Source organism: Linepithema humile, chromosome 2, assembly GCF_040581485.1.
Source record: "Linepithema humile isolate Giens D197 chromosome 2, Lhum_UNIL_v1.0, whole genome shotgun sequence".
In the NCBI taxonomy this organism is placed as follows: domain Eukaryota; kingdom Metazoa; phylum Arthropoda; class Insecta; order Hymenoptera; family Formicidae; genus Linepithema; species Linepithema humile.
The window spans coordinates 25,598,064-25,618,739 of NC_090129.1; the positions used below are offsets into that span (position 1 = coordinate 25,598,064).

The following is a 20,676-nucleotide window of genomic DNA, read 5'->3' on the forward strand; positions in this document are numbered from 1 at the left end:
TGAAACGTCCCGTAGAAAATGTCTCCCCCTGTGTAAGGTAAGAATTAACAGATGTACAGATCGTTTCTCTTTAATCCCCGGCTTCGTTCCACCTGTTACTGAACGTTTTGTACTCTCGTCGTTGGCAGCATAGGGTACAATGTTCAAAAAGACACGCACTTATCTCCAGAACACCTACAAATGTTTACAATTGATTTACATGTTTACGCAATTATAAATTAATCTTTCTCAGTTCTCTAGATAAATCCCGAACTTCGCGACGATTCGATTGGGTATTGAGAAAATATTTGTACACGTAATTCTTATTCTCTCGCGCATAGACACCCGTTATGGCGAAAGCAATTTGACGAGAAATGATTGCGCCGAAAATCACGTTGCCCGCAGGCGCTCATTAGTTTTCCGCTTGTCGATCGGTGGGAAGCGCGCGAGACTCGCTCGTACGCGATTTTCGTCGCTCGAGCTTGAACGCATTCGGATCCGAATTGTTTTACTTCGTGCGAGGGAATATGCACGTGATATGACGTTTGCGAGTTACTTCGTTTTCGTGATGCACACGGCATGCGCGTCACTTCGTCAATTTGCAGGCTTTCCCGGGGGTTATTGGATCAATGGAAAGCTCATCGACATGGCTGGCAGTGTGATATATATTTCTTCGAAAATCGATTAATGCGCGTCGAAAGATCGAATAAAGAAGATTAGATCGCGAAATTATATCGATTAGTGATGGACATGTCGATCAGAAAGCGGCAATTGCGATGAAGTGCCTGAACTTACTGCCTATTCTTAATTGCAAAAAGTAGTATAAAATAATAAAAAGAAATCTCTTTCTTTTGCCATCTGAAATGATATACTTGCAATCATGCTATTAATTATAAAAACTATATGCGGAAATCATACAGTAATAAATGATAATTACAATGAGCAGTTTTGAAGCGTAAAACTGATAAACAATATATCGTAAATTATTTCAATATGCCAGAATTACTTTTAATAACATCTCAGTGGATAAAATTCTAAGAAGCTCATCATGCAGCGAGTAGAAATTAGGAAACGTAGTTTCGTAGAAATGTAGTTCTTTATTAATGCTTCATTTCCACGCCCATCCACACACACATACATAGATCGATAGCCGCGACAGTAGACGGAAGTTTCGAAGGAGTCCGTAGAAAGCATTAGCATAGGCGTGCCTAGCGTGCAACAATGTAGTGTGTGCTTGTGGTTGTGGATTTCAGCAGGCGTACAGTCAGTACATCCCGGCTACAAGGGCCCAAGTATCCGGGGCCCAGGGTGGGCAGACGGGGGTCGCCATGGACGGCACTTACCTCGTCGAGGCCTCGTTCTGAAAGAGTCCCCTCGCGCACTGTAAACGACACTCTAAAACCGAAACCGAATCGGACCGAGAATAAAAGCAAACAAAAAAAAAATAAAGAACGCAAACGAAAACAAAAAGCGGAAGTAACGACACCGCAAACGCGGTGTCGCATGATGTTCGGAGAACGATTGCAAAAATAAAAATCCGAGAGGCGCATTGGAAAATGCGTCGACAAAAAATAAAATAAATACGTAACGCTAGAAATACAAAGCTTTGCGAACGCATGAGGGCTGAGATATGCTCGCCTGTTGACGTAAAGCGGATGTAACCTAGAGTAACCAAAGTGAAGGTAAAAGATATATATATATGTATGTATATATATATATATATGTTCGTGTATATATAAACACGTGACCGACGTGTGAGAACGAGGGAACGGAAGAAAGACAGAGAGCGGCGATATATGTAATCGAGTAATCGAGCGAGTAATTGAATAAGAAAGAGTATATAAGAGTGTGTGTAAAGAGATATCTATATATAGAGCGGAAGTAATACGTATATGTGTGTATCGACTCGCCGGCCGTTCGCGACCAAAAAAAAAAATCCACAAACAACACAAGTAAAGACACACACAGTCGCGCGAAATCCACAAAGTCAATCAATCAAATTCTTCTATTTCATCATTTCCGTGCCATCTTCTCCGACCCCCGACGACGTCTACGATGACGACAACACGACGACGATCATGACGCCGGCGATTGGATCCGTCGACGACGCTTGGCGCCGCCTCATCATCCTTCCCTCTTTATCATCGCTCTTGGAACACGGCGGACGATATGTCAACGACGACGATAACGATGTCGGCGAAAACTTCGACGACTACGAACAAAAAAAAAAAAAATAAAACAATTTTACGGCGATGAATAACGCGATGAACCTCGCGTGCTAACGCCTGACCGAACGATCGATCGATCGAAAATCACATAGAGTCTGTCCTATCAACTAACTTCGAACGAGAGCAAGGATAGAGTGGTGCTCATATACGGCGACCGTATACAGGTGCGGAAAAAGGTAATGAAACCATGTTGCTCGACAGACAAATTATGGAAACGATGATGATAAATGATAATGATGATGTTGATGATGATGATGGAATATTACGTACATGTGATTGATTTATGTGTGGTATATCAAGTGTTTGGAAAGCGCTTTCGCGTCCTCTGCCATAACGTGAGCAGGAACACATCAGGACACCCAAAGCAATCCTCATTCCTTGCGGTGCTCGATAATACCTTTAAGAATCGATCGATGTCTGGATTAGCTTTCTTGGTGTCCGCTTTCGCCCTCGAAAAAAAGTCCTTCCGCTGCGCTTATTTAGGGGTTCTTGCATCCCTCGGAGACTCGTTGATGAGGTTGTGCATTTAGTATATATACTGTTTAGTGTGCAATTTGCTTCTTGTGATTCTAGATGTATAACTGCTTGGCTTTTTAGAGGGACGGGTGGATGCTTTTACGGATACGCGAACGATTTTACGAGTTAATAGTTTTTCTACACTGCCTGAGCTTTCAAACTTTCTACCGCATAGCTGATGAATTTTTGTAATTTGTACAGTTTACAAGTTTAAATATTATAGATGAAAACTTTCTCTCTTTTATATTTTATTATTTTCAAACACAAATCTATAATTTGTTATTATATTGCAGTGAAATATTTTTATCTCAGTCTTTGATTTATAATTTTTTGGTAAAACGCATGAAGCGCGTAAATTGTGCGACTCACAAGAATTTTATCTATTAAATTCGGGTTTGAATATATTTTCTACTTTAATTTTAGTTTAAAGGGGACATACTTAATAACGAAACTAAAACGTGATAAAACTGTGATTTAATTATTTTATCCACTATAAAATTTTTTTGCTCAAGCTCGAAACGGTTTGCGAAAATCAATTTTTAAATAATACGTTTAATCTTTTTATGTTTTTACAAATATTATAATTGTAAGTTCTTAATTGTGCTATCAAAGATTGATGTTACAAAGCACTACATTGTGCTTGCGTAAAATAAACATACATTCACCTATATTTCTTTTACTAAGCTAGCAGTGCAATGATTTGTCTTTGCTGATAATTTATATTAATAATATTAATACATATGTATATATATAAACCACGTATTTATGTGCAGAAGTGAATGTTAAAATTAAATAAATTTGATGTGACATTTGCAGCGTGACATCTGTTGATGTTTAAATACAGCTTTCCGCAAACATTATGACAAATCGAAATTTTTATCTCGCGCATGTGAACGCTGCAGTTATTAATTTAAGCAAAATATATCAGTGAGCTATGCATTGCACCGTTAGTTTCCGATGAAACGGCTATTTCCGCCAAAAATATTCACCGCGGAATTTAGGGCGTTTTACCGTCCCCGCCGTGAAGCCCATCAAACTTCGGTAATCCGATCTCGCCGGTGAATACGAAAATTGACGACGAACATCAGAGTTATGATGCACCGGCTTTACGCTCTTCTTTTTTACGGTACGTCAATTCATTTTCGTGCAATCTTTGCGGCTTTGTCGTGCCCTGCAACCTGCATCGCCCTTCTCCTTTTGTTTAAATTTTCGGGCACAAAACACGCAGCGGTTGTTAGGCCGAGAAACGTCACGGAAAAAAATAGCACCATTCTTTTTGAAATTGCCCTCGAAATATTTTTCGCTTTTTTTCAGCCTTCGGTCCTTTTTTGCTTTTTTTATTAGATTAGTCTGCTAGAATTGGATTTTCTCGTTTTTACACCTTTTTTTTAAATTTAGAACACATTGTGGCCGACGTAAAAATCTTGTAATATTTTTCGAGCTATTTTTCAAACGTCGTTTAATTCTTTTGGAATAAACTTCTTATTCGAACATACGTCAATACTCTGAAAGTAGAACAACCTTCATCATTTTGTAGTTTGCAAGTAGGAAAACAAACATCTTTTGTAGGTCATCTTGTCATAATTAATAAACGTTTTTATGACGAATTCTTTGACAAATTTGTGATCAATTTCATTTAGCTAAAGCTATTAATATAAAATTTCATTAAAATTGAATATAATTTTATTGCGTGAAATTTAATAGAAACGAATATTTTTCATCTTTTTCTACTGTAATTTTAACTTATGGAACTCATTCTCTACACTTTTATTTAAAAATAGTTAAATCTAATTGATCAAAGAATATGTAAATAGAAAGCATTGCGGAAAACCCGAAATCCGTTTATACAATGTTGTACTTTCTATTTACTTGCAAATTGCAGAATAATATTTGTGCTTCTAGTTTTGGGGTATCAATATTTTCTCAAGTATATGAATATACATTTGAGTAAAGCCGCTGGCTGCGCCCTCACAAACTATCTTATTTTTTTCTTTTTGTTTTAAATAGAAACTCTGTTGGCGGAAGGTTCGAAAAGTGTGTTATAGACATAAAGAACCGTAGAGAGAAACAACAGCTACGAAATAGGTCGTTAGTTTCTCTCTTTTTTTTCTCCTTTTTTTCTTTCTCCGTAGTTTCACGACTCTTTTTCGAGGCGATCTTGAAAGGTGATGGCGATTGAAATATAATACATGTTCCGCATCTCTTTCGAGATTTTACGGTCTGAAAAATATCTTTTCTGTCAAATACTTACTTCTTTTGCTTTTATTTTCTCTTTTACATCTTTGCGACATACTACATATGCGCGCCACGTAAATATTTTTTCAAACGTTCCGCAAACGAGCGATGCAGGACAATTGTTGTTGCAACATTTGCATTCTCGACAAATCTACCCGCATGCTGTATCTACTCTTCTTCGAGTTTATTATTTTATCGAGAAATTTGTTTTGCAAGTAAATAAATTTGACCCAAACGTAACAGATTTTTTGCTGTATATGTTTCATAAAATCGTACTGTCAGTGTTACATAACAAAATAATTCTGAAACATCTGGCATATATAATTAATTAAAAGTTGCGTTTTTAATTTATTTTTATCTTTTTCGTTCTTTTATGTTTTTATCTAATGATGCAATTAAAAAAATGGTTACTTTTAAAGTGTGCACATTTTACGATGCAGGTTACGAGCCGTTGCATTAAAATTACAAGTGTTATGTGACGAACAAAATTATACACAAGCGAATTTGTCATTTTTGCGCTACAGCTGGCGTTTAATTCAAAATAATTAGAAATTACGCATAAGTGATTATTAACAACTGCGTACTTTGTGCCGAGATTCGGGATATATTTTATATTATTGCCATAGAATTACCGGGCATGTAATAAAATAAATTAGAAGTTAATGATCGAGTTGAAACGGAACAGGCACGTAGGAAACGAAATAAAAACTAATCTATCTAAAATAAAAACGAAATAAAATTTATCTTATTTGCAACGATAATGATATTTTATGCGAAATGTAATTAGACGTTCACAAAAGTGATTATCAAAGGCAAAAGCTGCGCATTTATTTCAGTGAAATCTACTATCGCTTGCTTGCAGCCGCGGCGCATTAACCAAATCCTCGTAAATGTCTACTAAATTTCACATAAACCCGCCGACGCGTCAATAGAACGAATAAATTTAGCCGTAAAAAACATCTTTACGGTCGCCGAATCGAATGCGTTTAGAGACGTGACGTAAAGTTTTGTTTAAAATTTCAAATGCTTATCCTGCGAATCTTGATTAGATCATCAATCTTTTTTTTTATGCTTCTGTTTCTAGTGAAATATAGTTTTCGTATTAAATCTGGCACTTAGTTTTATTAAAGAACGTTTTTAAACAAATTTATGTTAAAACTAAAGTAACGTTAAAAATAAATTTGTTACAATTATCACATTTAAATTATCGAGACATTACTATTTGAGATGTATAAAACAAAAAATTCTAAAATGTCGATCTATTTAAAAATTTAATGCTATACAAATTTCTTAACATATGTAGAATCTTTTATTCTCATGTGAACTCTTGCAAACTTTTGATTAATAATATACGGTATAATAATAAGCTTTATTAGTAATATATTGCGTTTATTATACGAAGAACATTAGAATAACTATAACATATCCAGGAATTATATGCAAGCATTTAGTTGCATTTAGTACGCTCGCATTGCATTTATTGATCGTGCTCTTAGCATTTGCATTTACACGTCATAAATTTGTTTTCCGCGGATTATATTGTATTGGTATTACTGCAGATTATGTTTAATCACAATTGACAAATTATATTGTGCTTATATGAAATGTCTATATTGTCAAATCGTATAAATTGCAATATATTTTATGTATTGAGATACATGTATGCATAAAGTTATTTAAATTTTTTTTCAAACATTTTAATTGTAAAATAACTTTTATTTGTTTCTTCTCTTTCGGTTTCTCCTAATGCATTGGTAGGGCTTTACAAAGACAGCTTGTATATGTTTTGTGTACATGTACATACCTATGTAATTATAATTATTTTTTCGAACATTGAAATGTAAGCTACTTTATTTTGTGTTTCTCTATTCGACGATTCTACATTTGCGTGTAAAATTTTAAAAGAATTTTTCAGAGAAGCTTCTCCATATTTGATTTGTTTTTACATTTCAAGCGCTAATGGTGAAAATAATTTAGGTCTGCGTAGTTGTCAAAGATTCATAAAGACACCCTACGCTAGCTAAGTTTTGCTGCGTTTATTAATTCATTGGATATTAGAAGAATACATCTCAAATATTTACGGACATTTACGTGCCGCGAGAGAAATGGGACATACAAATAGCTTTGTTATAAACTTCATTTTTATTTAAATTCCAATAATCTCGTTTCTTTTCAAGAGAAATAACGATTTGTTTTACGTTTAATTTGACATTTTGGTTTACACAAGATTGTACTATGTGTGTTTGTTATCATTTAATTAAAAAAACATATATGTGGAAAAAATTAAACGATAAAAATTATTTAACTTTTTCTCATTTTGGGAAAAACTAAAATATTAATTAATTTAATTTGATTAGATTGTTATGTCGAATAATTACTGAGTTAAGCTATGATTGAAGTTAACGTTAACAAGACCGGTATTATTCCAGTCTTAAAAATAAAAATAAATAAAATGTACATAATTAAAAATATATATTTCATTCATTTTTATGCCATAGAATTTTATATCATATTATTTGATAAACTCGGAACTTTATTACGATGCAATAAAATCTTGTGTTTTAGAATTCTAGACCATTTCTTTGATTAAAATATAAGATTTTTCGATGCATTGCAGTAAAGTTTTAGCTCTGCCAAATGATATAAATTTCTAAAATGTACATTAATGTTAAAATATATATTTTATTCATTTTTATGCTTTGGAATCTTATATCATATTATTTAGTAAGCCTAGTACTTTCTTGCAATGCATTCAAATCTTATATTTTAAAGAAAGAAATGATCTAGAATCTAGAATGTTAATGTCTAGATAGTTTTACACAATTTTTATTGTATTGTGTTTTTATTGTAGCACACGATGTAGAATATTTTAGATTACTCTGCAGAAAAAGAGCAAAATTTTTAAAATTTTATAATGAGAAAATATAATTTATATTACTACATTGTCGCTAGCAATTACTGTTTAATAACTCTCTCATTTACTCTCTGATTGTCAGAAAATTCATCACTTTTCTAAAACTGCTGCTCTAAATTTAGGCGCGTTCTTTGCCATACTTAAATGTCACAGTATAAGTTGTCCATTCAATTCACGCGCGTGACCTCGCGACACATCACGATTTAATGAACTTACGCGTGCATGCATGCAAGGCGCAACTGCACTGCGACGCTGTGTGGAGCCTCGCAGTGGTGGAATTATTAGGGCTTGTCGTGGAATTATTGGGCCGGACGCTTAGCCGTCGCCAGATCGCGAGGGGTCGCACGTGCGACAACATGTCGTTGATCGATCCGTGCTGCCTTAAATTCGTTAAGAATTTACTGCATTGCTGTTTGCGTGAATGCAGTCGAACAGCAAGCCAAACAGCATTGAGTTTTTGTGATTTAATGGAAAGAGAATATTTTTAGATTTTTAATACAGTATACGTGTTTAACGTTTATATGTTATGTTAAATAATAGTGCTGTTATTTATTATCATCAAAAATCATGATATATAAAAATTATTGTAACTGAATATTACAAAACTGAAAGCAATAATTTTTTTTAACTACGCAAGAGGATTGGGAAAAAATAAATAAATGAATAAATAAATATCAACTAATGCACAAAATGCATTTAATGGATTATTTTTATTATTTTTTAGACAAATTTTATTTTTAAATGAAAAATAAACTTTCAATGCTGCATAAACTATAAATTTGTTTTTATATAAAAAAAAACATGTTATTAAACAATAATAACATTTACTAATCCAGAAATTGAAACGTTGTAGACCCGATCTTCCGAGGCATGTATAAAAATATTCATTTGCATATCTATTCTACATAGATTTTCTTTCTTCCCCGCGTACGTGCCACGTGCGCAGTATTTTTAAACATTTTTACCTTGCAACTAAGAAAGTATGTGTGAAATTAGGATATGGGTCAAAATAAGCTATGACGTAAATGTACGTTTCTCTCTATTTGAGTCTTCTTTGGAACTATTTACAACGATGTAACATATAGATTATGTTAAAAATGTGTGAGATTAAATATAGAACAAAAGCATCAATTATATATCTACATTACGGTTGAATTAGAAGATCGGTTGATTTTGATTAATTTTTAAATTACATCTATTTCGTCTGAGAAACTTAAAATAGGACGGAGAGAAAGGAATATATTTACTTTAATATACTAATTTAGTATTAAAAAAATTGCTTGTTGAAACAAAGTACCATTGCAGCTTCAAAAAATAATTTTTATCATTTTTCTAAAATTTTTGGCATCCATTAAATTTCGCATTTTTGAAACAATTTCTTAGACATTTCTACAATCTCTGAATCTTCTATAATTTTTTCGATATGTTTTAAAATGTAAATTTATGTAAAAATCTTGAAAAAAATTTAATTAAATTTCCACACAAATTTTCCCGAGACTTTATCTTACATACAAAGTAAGATAGGAAATGAAACGTGCGGTAATTAATTATACTACACTTTATCTCTTTCTAATTGATCGTTATCTCGACATACATTCACGCTAGCAATTGCGAAATCGATTTGCGATTACCGCTACGCTGCACTATTACTAATAGTATAATTAAGCGTCTACGATAAGACTGATCTGCCGTTATTAATCACGGAAGACGTGACTCAGAAAGTCACGCTGGCGTTAAGTGCGACACAATAGCCGCTATTTTACTGCGATAAAGTTCTGTGAGATTAACGCTTTAGAGGATCATGCTGCCAGGACGAGCCGTAAACTTAGAAACAAGAGTAAAGTATGATGATTGCTTGATGTAACTGCGACATGTTGGCGATTGTTTAATTTACGATCTGCTTGACAATCTGCGTTTGTGAGAAGCACGTCGCATGCGACTGTCAAAAGCAATCGATCCGTCGCGATTCTATTATCTTCTAAATTAAACGCAGGGCCGATCCTGCAGACGTCTCAGTTTCGGAAAGATGCGACACTTCGCTCTAATTGCTCTTACATAAGACGAGAGCAAGAAAATTGCGGTAGTTACACTGCATATATCATTAATATTTAATATCATAACTTGAGAAAAACGGCATGAGAGATAATTTATAATTATATGTAAGTTACGTTTCAAGCAGAAATTTATCGCATGTTCTATTTTTATACGGATTCATATAAATCTCTCTGTTTCGCACGTGTTGCTCAAATATTATATTCAAAAATTCATATTGAGAAATGGATTTATTAATTAATTAAGTTTGCAGAAGTATTTTTAACTCTCTTTAATCTGATTTAGTACGATAGGGCTTTCGTGTAAAGATAAAATGCACACGTACATCACATACATATCAATATCATTTCCTCATATCGCCTTTGAAAGTTATTTATCACTTTATCTCTGTGTCACAAATATAAAGTTTAAAATTTTCAAAAGATAAGGATACATTTTATCACCAATCTGTAAAACGAAATCTACATTATTTTCAAGCACAAACGAATGTCTTCATCCACTTTAGGTTAAACTGTGCGTTTGAGTTTTGATTCGAGTAATACATGTGCATATCAAGCACTGAACAAACACGCCGTTTCGGCACCGGCGAAGCGTCTTGTTTCGGCCCTGTGCACACTGTTTGCTTCCTTCAATCTTCATGTTCTACGTAATGGAATGTACTGTTCTTGTTATTGTTGTCATTGTTGTTGTTCTTGTTACTCTCCTAATTATGTTGTCGTTGCTCGCATCCCAGTTACCTCTCGATTGTTTCCGTCCTCCGTTGTGTCTGTCTCTCGTCCGTCGCATGCTTCTCTTTATGCACGCAATATTTTCTTCTCCCCTCTTCCCGCATCTCTCAATCACTCATCGTTCCTTCGTCTCCTTGGGACGAAGGTCATCCGAAACTTTTCCCCTCGTCCTCGGGAGATTTACTGCGGGCTCGAGGATCGTTCGAGAAGTCGATCATCAAGTTCAGCCGCATTAATCCATTCCAATTCATGCCGAGAGTCCTCAATAGTCAAAATTGGGATATAAATTCATACGATTTAATGCCTCGGCTCGGCTGTGGTGTCAAGAAAATTTTTTTTTTCCCGAGGAGGACGAGGAGTGAAGGGAGTGTGAGGAAGAGAGGGGAGGGGGAGAGGGTGAACGTAGTGTAATTGCTTAGTTTGGATCTAGAGGCTAGAAACTAGAGGACGATTGAGAGCTAGAGTAAAAGAGCGGTGAAAATGCAAGTGTGAGCGAGAAGATGCGAGAGGAAGAAAGTGCGAGAGAGAGAGAGAGAGAGAGAAAGAAAGAAAGAGAGAAGGGAGAGAAAGGGAGAAAGAGAAAAAGAATGGAATTAACGATGAAGAATAGCTGCGAGAGGGTGGGCGATGGAGGGAGAAAATTCAAACATGTCCGAAATGCCACTTGTTCCAGGACCTAAAGAAGCGCGATTCCCACATCTGCGACATGCAGGCCCTACAGCCACTTCCGGCCCCTACCAACACCGCCAACACCGCGCCCGCCATGACTACTTCCGGTGGGCAGCCACCGCTCCCGGTATCGGAGACCGTTTGAATCACGACGATCACGAGAACCGATCACGATCGTCCGCGTGTGCGCGATGCGCTAGCCACGCATTACCACACCACCACTCACCTATAAAACTCACCGCCGTCCTCCTCCACACCTGTGCTCGCTGAACCCGATGAACGAACCACGGCCGATCCACGGTCGAAGCAACGGTGAGCCATCAAATCACGATCTTTAAAGGGCGCAGCGCGAACCACCGGAAGTAGTCGTGGATCTTGTTTAGCCCGTGCTGCGCGAATTTTCGATTATTGCACAAGCTTTCGGAAGTCCCGTAAGTGAGAATTGCCAAGTAATGCGTACGCGTACGCGCGCGATCGATACAGTCCGTCCTAAAGCTTGCATTTTTGAAAATTTTTCTGTAACGTTGAGAGAGAAAGAAAATTTGAGAAAATTTCAGTTGAATTCTAATTAGTTAAACTCGGTATACAGTGCGACAAAATTTTTAAAACTTTGGAATTTTTGAATATTTTTTCGCATATAATATATAGCAGTGATAAAATAATAAAGTTTGACGCTTTTAATGAAGTTACTGAGATGTGTTTAAAACTATTTTTACTATATTTCACGTTTAATGTGTTATTTAAAAAAAAATCTATTTGAAGGAGTTTATTTTGCAGTTAATTTTATTTTCGAGATAACGTCGTTTTTCCTGCATTGTACACGTACGGGGTTTCAGAAATATTTGATTCGTTTCGAATATACTCTCGGGCGTTTGCTGGCGCAGCTTCGTTAAATTACGTGCATCGCGATTGCAAGTATATCATTGATTTTATACGCCACTGGTTTTGCTTACAGAATTTATTAGTATTACTTCCGGCGATTTGCGCTACATCCTCGAGTGTCGATCGATTTTTATATCTCAAGAAACTTGGTATGATGATTGAGATTCGGCGAGGTTACTCCAATTTTGTCATTAAAATTGTATTATGGTTAATTCGTTTATAAAAAAAACGGCTTTTTTGTTGATTTTTTACTACATTTATTAACAACTTTTTGTTACATTTTTCACATAACAATCTTAACATATCTTATCGTTTGTTTATTTTCTTAAAATATTTGCAAATTTGTTAACAAATATTAAATTGTTTTGTGCAATTTTTTAACACAGTGACATACGGAGCTTTTCACATAGAGTTGCTATTTTTAACATTTTCCCACCTTTAAGGACAGTCTCTTTTTTTTTTATCACGACAGCGAGAAGAGAGATCATGCCGAAGAGCAAAGCAATCGAATCGTTCGGAGGTGGATTGGCGATCGGGATTAGTTGGGAGGAAAGGTGATTTATGATAGGCCGACGGGCGTAAGACAATTTTCTGAGATTACGTCCGCTTCGTTTGCCGCCTTGAAATACGGCGTGAAGCCGAGGGCGGGCCGTTCGCGGTTCTGGGCCGCCGGATGAACCCAGAGTGCTGGCAATTTTTCCGGATTTGCGTCGGCTTTCTCCGACGCGCGGCCTAGTTTCGACGGAGACGCTCGCTGAATTGAGGTACGACAAAGCAATCTCCTACGGTGAACTACGGGCGAATTCCCAGTGACATGCATCTTATAAGTGAATTGGGTAATTGAGAAAGCCCACGTGAATTCAGAATTTGAGTCAGCTCCAGAGAAATGGGGAATTTATACATACATCTTGCATCCTTCTCGCCAAGGCGCATTATTCTAAGAAGCGATCGTACAATCTGGTGGTCTTACTTCTCCGTATTACATTTTAACGACAGATTTTTTTCAGTTGATACGACTTTTCGTTCAGCAAAAATTGCCGTATTTGACACTCTTACGAATACCGATGTAACTAGCACGATCTTCTCTCAATTTCAATCATCATACATCTCGTTGTGTATTTTCACGAAACGAATGATTCAGGACGAACATTATAATTTAAGATAGCGTTGGAATTCTTGATTTAAACCTTAATCCTAAATTCACCACGATCGCGCTGCTATGAACCATTCGGACCTTTTAATTGCAGTAATAAAAACAAGTCGTTCGCACCGATGCCATGCGAGATGGAGATCGTCATCAGGTTCAACGGCGTCCTATCCGCGATTTTACGAGCGGATTGATACGCTCCAATAAGAACGCCGGCGATCATTCGTTACTCGGCGGGATTTGCGGAGAATCCACGAGGAAGGTCCGGATGTCCGTGGATGTCCTTCGTGATCTTTGCGATCTATGCCGCCGCGGATCGATTGTCGTCGAGAGGATCGACACGCGGGACATCCTCTGTGATCTTGTCAAAGCTCGCGCGGATTTCCGATTTGACAAGAAAGTGTCTCGCGTTAATCCTCGCTGCTGTCCTCATTGCAGTCGTTGCGCACTGGATGGATTTCTGCGGGAGGAGAAGAGAGAGAGAGAGAGAGAGAGAGAGAGAGCGTCAAGTCTTTTCTGCGAAATGCTATTCGTGGCGTTGTCCAATTAGCTGAATTAAAGCGCGCCAGCGATGAGACGAGTTCGCAAATAGGTGACTCAGGTGTGGCTGAGCGATTGCGATTAGGGTCGCGGGATTTGTCTGTGCGAAAACGAGTCCTTGAGGGTTTCGCACCACGTTACTTCGCGTCAGGCCGTCCTTTAAATAATGTTCTTTCGGTGATCCTTAAACGGAGAGAAGAGAGACGTATCATTTACTATAATTGTTCAAATAACAAAAGGGTTTCATTAATCACGTCGGAATGAAAAGTTTCCCTCTCGTGCCATAACGGCGACGTTACTTCTCACGTAAAGCTCACGGTTCTTGATACTTATCTTGTTAATTAATACAATTATCAATATGTATGAATAATGACTGTTAAGCTGGAATTCATATTTAGATGCAATTATTATCTTAATGCAATTATTTGATTCTCTTCTTGTCTTTATATTGAATACGATCTTTGTATTGTACGATTTGCGATTAGGCATTTAGCGATAAATGAGGGAAAAGTATTAAGCATCCATTCAAGGGTTACATTACTCCAGAAAAGCGCGCTTAAAAAAATAAAATTCTATGCTAATCAAGATTATTATAGAATTTTGTGACCGAGAGGCGCTCTTAAAGAATGAAACTCTGAAGTGCCTATCCAGTCTTAGCAAATTATATATAAATTTAATTGTTTTTTAATATGAATTATATATGTATATATTATATGTACTAATCATTAATGTGAAGTTAAATGAATCTGATACTTTTTAATATATTGTTTCAAACGTTTCTATAATCTCAAGTAATCTTAAATAAAATTATATATGCGCAATAAAATGTTTATTGCACACATCATGCATCTATATTTCTATCTCGCTATTTACTATTTCTGGGCATTGTTTATTAACACACACACGCACACACACATACAATAATATTATAATATTTTTAAATATTTTTATAAAAAATATAATATCCGCATATAAAATATTATTATTTATTGCATGACTTTTTTGCAGATAATTATTTGATGAGTTACTTTATGAAAAAATTTTCACAGCGCATTGTTATTTATTTGACGTATCAATATACTTTGATAACAAAACCCAGAAACAGTACGAAGTCTGGAGAAAGAGAGACAGAACATATCAAACACTACAAGCGCGTGGGACGCATTAATTCATAAAAAAGTTGTTGAGGGAGAATGTAATTAATTAAATCTGCTGTTTTTAAATAATTAGCATGAAAAGCAAATGGATTATGATGAGCATCGCAGAAGGAAGATTGATATGGAAGTAAGATTTTTATCGTTTTGATAAATATTTACTTTGATCTATCGACTTTCTCATTGAATTACATAGTTTAACAATGTGTGATTACAATATGTATCCGTAAGATATTCTGCTTTAAAAGTTAATTTTACTGAAAGCTCTCTTATTTGCATACAATCTTTATTCTTGAGTTACTGCGGGATTAATCTTTTCTCATTGGTATGCACTAAAGATTTTTCCATAAATAGGTTACAGAGATTGTTGTTACGTCGTTGTTGTCCTTTCTGGTAAGATTCGTTCGATACTTTGTCTTATAAATTCGTGGATAATTTGAGAATGGACGGGTCAACATAAATATTGATTCATCGCAATTCTCGCGACATGGTTTCTTTTTTTAGAGACCAACACGAAAGCGAGCATTATTTGCGAGGCGATTTGACGCGACGTAGTCAAGATGCGATTACGTGAATGAATATAAAAATGGAGGTAGGGACCTACGTACCTTTGTACTTTTAACTAACTTAAGATGATGCCCTCGTTCTTTCAAAGCTTCGTGGCCGACTTTAGTCGATCGCGAGGACTCTTAGGCGGTAATTAATTAAATCGAAATATCGTTCGATCGTTTATTACAGTTACTTGGCTGTAGCGATCGATCGTCCGCTTTCTTTTGTTGTTCGCGAAGGAAACTTTCTCTAAAGAGCTACAACTTCATTAAAAAGAAGCATCTTTTGTTTAATTTCTTCCGTTTCTTTGAAACAATCGCGACTCTTAAGAGCATCTTGTACTATTCTGTTATCGTGAGACCAATGCAAAATTTATATTTAAATTATTGGAATAACTTTGGCCACTAAAGCTTTTTTCATTTAGTGTATACAGCGTCAGAAAGTTTTATAGTTTTCTATTTATTTTTATGCAGTACAAATTATTTATTAATTATTAATAAACTGAAATTATTTATTACTTATAAAAAAAATTCCGTGACAAATTTAGCAAACTTTTTAAAGCATTTTAAGAAATCATCACATATTTATGATGTCAAATGCAACATCATCGGTCAAGTTAAAATGTTTCACATCAAGTAAAGTTACATAAAATCACATGATCTTATTACATCGCGGACGATTGACCGATGCAACCGGATGCGCCGCAGAAAAAAAAGGGGAAGAAAATAGAGACACCGTGTGAGCAACGGGATTTGTCTAACGATTACGTAGCGCAATGTAAATATCTGTGAAATCTAGGAAGGAGGGGGGAGAGGAGAAAAATGCAGAGCCTGTTGTCTGTAACAAATCTTTGTAATTACTGGCGTGATACGTCGTTGAACAAAAGATTAACGAGAAGAATATATAAATATGTATAGAAAGATTATATTATATAACAAACGCAAATATGAAGAAGGAAATATATTATATATAATGAGAATACGATATATATATATATATATACATATATATATACACGAACACACACACGATACACGCACGTGAAGAGTGCACTTACATTACGATGATACACACTCACACCTACTTGCAGCACCCTTGCGTCGCGCAATAAAATAAATTCTAAATTGTTCCGTACTAGAATGCGTGCCTGAGTGCGTAAGAAGCCAAACAAGGGGGTAAAAAAAAGATATATATATATATATAGATAAATGATTATACAAATGAAGAGATTGATAAAAATAATGCGTCCGGTCTTACGTTGTCCAAGAAGCACCGGTTATATTTGAGATAGCGTCGAAAATGCAGCAGTTTAATTAAGGAACAGAAACGCGAGCTACATGGAAAAGAAATATTGCAAGGAACGTTGCATGGATTTTCAGGATTAGCTGTTAATAATTAACTTCATCCGTCATGGACGATCGTGCGCGCGCGCTCGCACGGATTTCTCTCGTCTGCATTTTTAACAATAATTTATTTATTCGCGGGATCTTATATGCTTTTCCTGCGCATGTGCCAAACTTACAAATAAATACAGTTACTTTTGAGCTTCGAAAATCTTTAATGACTTCTCTTCAATAAATATCACAAATTTTAATTGTCTCTCAATTTAAATAAAATTATAATAGCGATATAATACTTAATGTATGATTAATTGTTATATTATTTCTGGATTCGCTTATTGAGAATTTATTGAAAATTAGGAATAGAAATTGAAGGCTTGTGTTAATAAATAATCTTTTTATCAGCGTTAATTATAATTTGAGCGTGTTAATAATTTAAACTCATAATCATGACATGCACTTTACTTTTTAGAATTAATTGACGTTGTGTTATATATATTATAAATTTTAATCTATTAAACGATCTATTTGATGCCTACGGGATGAATTTTCGTGTAAATCGATATCGCGAGAACATTGAATTACTTCGAATAATTTTATTATCGTGTTGACGTAGTTTAGACACGACATCAGAGAGATTGACGACGCGGTGTGTCGCGAAGTCGATCGTCCAGTGAGCTAGCCTGTAATCAATAAATAAATCGTAAGTTAAGCGTGCAATTAAGAATTTTAAAAAAATCGAATAGAGACTTTTGTTGGTGTTGTGACTCGTAGTGCGTGTGTCTGTCCGTGTGCGTATACATATGTGTAGAACCTATGCACCGAGATAAAATTTCGCGAATTTCAGGAATTTTTCTGAAGCAATTGCAATTACAGCTCACTTTCTTTTAATGTAATATAATCAACATTTTTATCTAGGTATATAATTTCTGAAAAACATTTAAGAAATGTCCTGTTTTTTATTTTGATGTTGCGTTTTCTCTCATAATTTTCTGACGAAAATTTATCTTTCTTCAATTTTTATGCAAATATCTGTAGACATTTATATCGCAATTGATGTTAAACTTGTAAAACTCATTTTTACCGGGAGAAAAAAATAATTTTATTTCAACTTGAAATTGATTTGGATTCTGCAAATTCGCGAAACATTGTTTTATTGGTGTGCAGTGCGAAAAAAGCGCGAATGAACAGTGAGTAGCATGACTTACAACAGCGCTGCTGTAAACTTTCAATGGAGGTAATAGCAGCGACAGCAACAACAGAAACAGGCATAACAAAAGCAACAATACGAAGCAGACCGAAGAAAAAAAAAAATGACAAATGAGTCTTTCAATTTACTACCGTACTGCCAATATTTTCCGAAGTGACGTAATAACTTTAATAAAGATGTTAAGGCGAAATGTAAAAAAATACGCGCTCGTCAGGAATTTTTCCTTTCGTTTCTTTTCGCCGCTCCGAGCTCTCGTGATCCCACTCGGAGGGAGAGGACATTTAGAGGGGTTTCGATCCACGTGTTCTCGAAAATGGAAAGCGTCGGAAGATACGAAGGATGTAACGAATTCACGTCGCTCAGTCGAAGTCTTCGAAATAATAAATATGCAATTGCTATATCAAAAATATATCAGTGTTATATCAGTGTTATTTTCTATATTTTTTAATTAAAAGTAATATTTATTTATTAATTTCTTTTGTAAATTGCTATTAGGGCAGAAAAATAAGACAAACATTTATGAAATATTACAAATCTTTTCATTATATTTAAAATTTTAAATTTTTTCTCTATTTTTTACATATCTTGTACCTTTAAAGAAATGTAAATTTCAATGTTCTATGTCATATATGTAAATCGACTTTTATCTTAAGGACAGATATATCTATATGAAGATTTATGAAACATTTCTTATATTGCTGATTTAAATTTGATCAAACTGCCGAGTTGCTGAGCGACATAAATTCGAAAAACGACTAAAAATTCTATTTTTCTTTTACACGATCTTCTATCTGAGTTTGTCCAATATGAGTATTTTATTTCCAATATAATCTTCATAAGATCGATGACATGATTAAATTTTCTGATACGAAAGATTTCCCGGGGCAGCGGAGGCTAAATTATGTTTCGCTTAGTAACAAAAATGAACTGGCGAGAAACTCTTGTGTAAATATGACAAACAAATGAGTATTATATATAAATATCTCTGACGAAATGCCATATGTCTTATAGCAACGATATATCTAGTATCGTTGAATTAGGGAGGACGTTCATCGACTTTTTTGTAGGTTATATGAAATCCTTGCGTGTGGGATCATAAATTCAGGAAGGACTATTCTCACTTAATACTTCCACGAATGAAATTACTCGACAAAAAAATGTTTAACTAAATGGTTAAATTATCACAATAATTAGTATCGATGTACAGAGTAACATGCTGTCGACGGGAAGCTGGCTTTCCACGGTCCACGAAGAGTTGACGAAATAATTAATTGCATGGGGCGGTACACGTAGCATAATTTATAATAGACTAATTAAAAGGAACTGTGTTTAGCCCGAAATTTAACAAAAAGTTATCTTGACGTAAGGAATTAATTAATATAAGACACTTTGTTTTTCCTATAATTTTATCACCTCTATGTATGCGATGCATTGCAATTTTGTACTATATTATTATATATAATTGGCATGTAGTGGATATAAACACAGTGAAATATCATAATGACGTTTGCAACTAGCGTTCGAGGCGTGTATCATCGACGGGGAGCGATGAACCTTCGATCTTTTGCGTTCGCGGACGAAAATTCAAGTTGAGAGGAAGATATGAATCTGCTCTTTATCTATTCCTCGTACGACATAGTTTCCGACGCACTATTTTTAGATTTACGAATGCGATCGCAATGATTATATTGTCTCTCTCCGATCGTAAGCTCGAATAAAAAAGAAATACGCCGCGTGGCTGGGCCGTCGGTATCCATTGTCCGAGTACTCGATACTTGAATATTGAGAATAATCCGGAATGTGAACACTCGAATAACAATTACATCGAACATCCGAACTTTGATGCACCGAATGTCGTTACGCAAAGTCATCTGTTACTAATCATTTATAAATTATTATTATTGTCATTGCAGATTACTGTTACGATGATGTGTAAATATGTTAAAAAGTAAGTTAATAGTAAGCAATGTTAAAAGTAAGTTTTATATTATAGTACAGATAAAGTGAGTTTCCATAAACATAGCATACGTCATACCACAATCGCGATTGTTGCAGAAGATTTTTTTATTTCGTAAAGCTTCTATTTTGTAATCATCGATTTCAAGGGATCTACAACGCGTGTTTATCGCGACATTCGTGTGCGTAGGCGCTGAAATGTAAATTCGTCGGATATTCGAGCGGCGACGGCCTGGCAGAGTGTCGATGTATCGACGATAACGACATTTTTAATCGAAGCGTCTGAGGAGAAATTGCGATATCCAGATTGCTGACGCGACTCGCCAATCGGCCGCGATTGCCGACGATTGTAATTAGAAGTGAAGACGTTTTAGCCAAAGGTGTTGTCCATCTTCGGTAGCTTCCACGCCTTACTCAAAGAGGAAATAAACTACAATTCATACTTCCACCTTGCAACTTTGTTGGCAATCCCGCTCTCTGCTAAAACCAGAATTCATTGTTAGCCATTAAATTCTGTTTAACATCTAATTTTACGAATAAGAGTAAAGCGGAAAATAAACGGAACACGCAATTAGTA

General features: G+C 35.3%; 1 protein-coding gene across 7 annotated transcripts in view; it reads left to right on the top strand.

Annotated features, from left to right (window-relative positions):
* Positions 1-20,676, top strand: part of Shal (Potassium voltage-gated channel protein Shal) — a 105,639-nt gene that overhangs the window by 78,760 nt on the left and 6,203 nt on the right. For 2 of the 7 annotated variants that reach the window (XM_012359893.2, XM_012359887.2), the window contains 2 exons: positions 11,326-11,633; positions 13,451-20,547. The exons of 1 other annotated variant lie outside the window; for it this stretch is intronic. In XM_012359893.2, the coding sequence (XP_012215316.1) occupies positions 11,326-11,466 (141 nt within the window). In that variant the 3' untranslated portion in view covers positions 11,467-11,633; positions 13,451-20,547. Of the gene's footprint in view, positions 1-1,232; positions 2,251-2,299; positions 2,384-11,325; positions 11,634-13,450; positions 20,548-20,676 lie in introns of those variants that run through there. 4 more of the 7 variants (XM_012359884.2, XM_012359885.2, XM_012359888.2 and 1 more) reach the window with 4 other exon arrangements.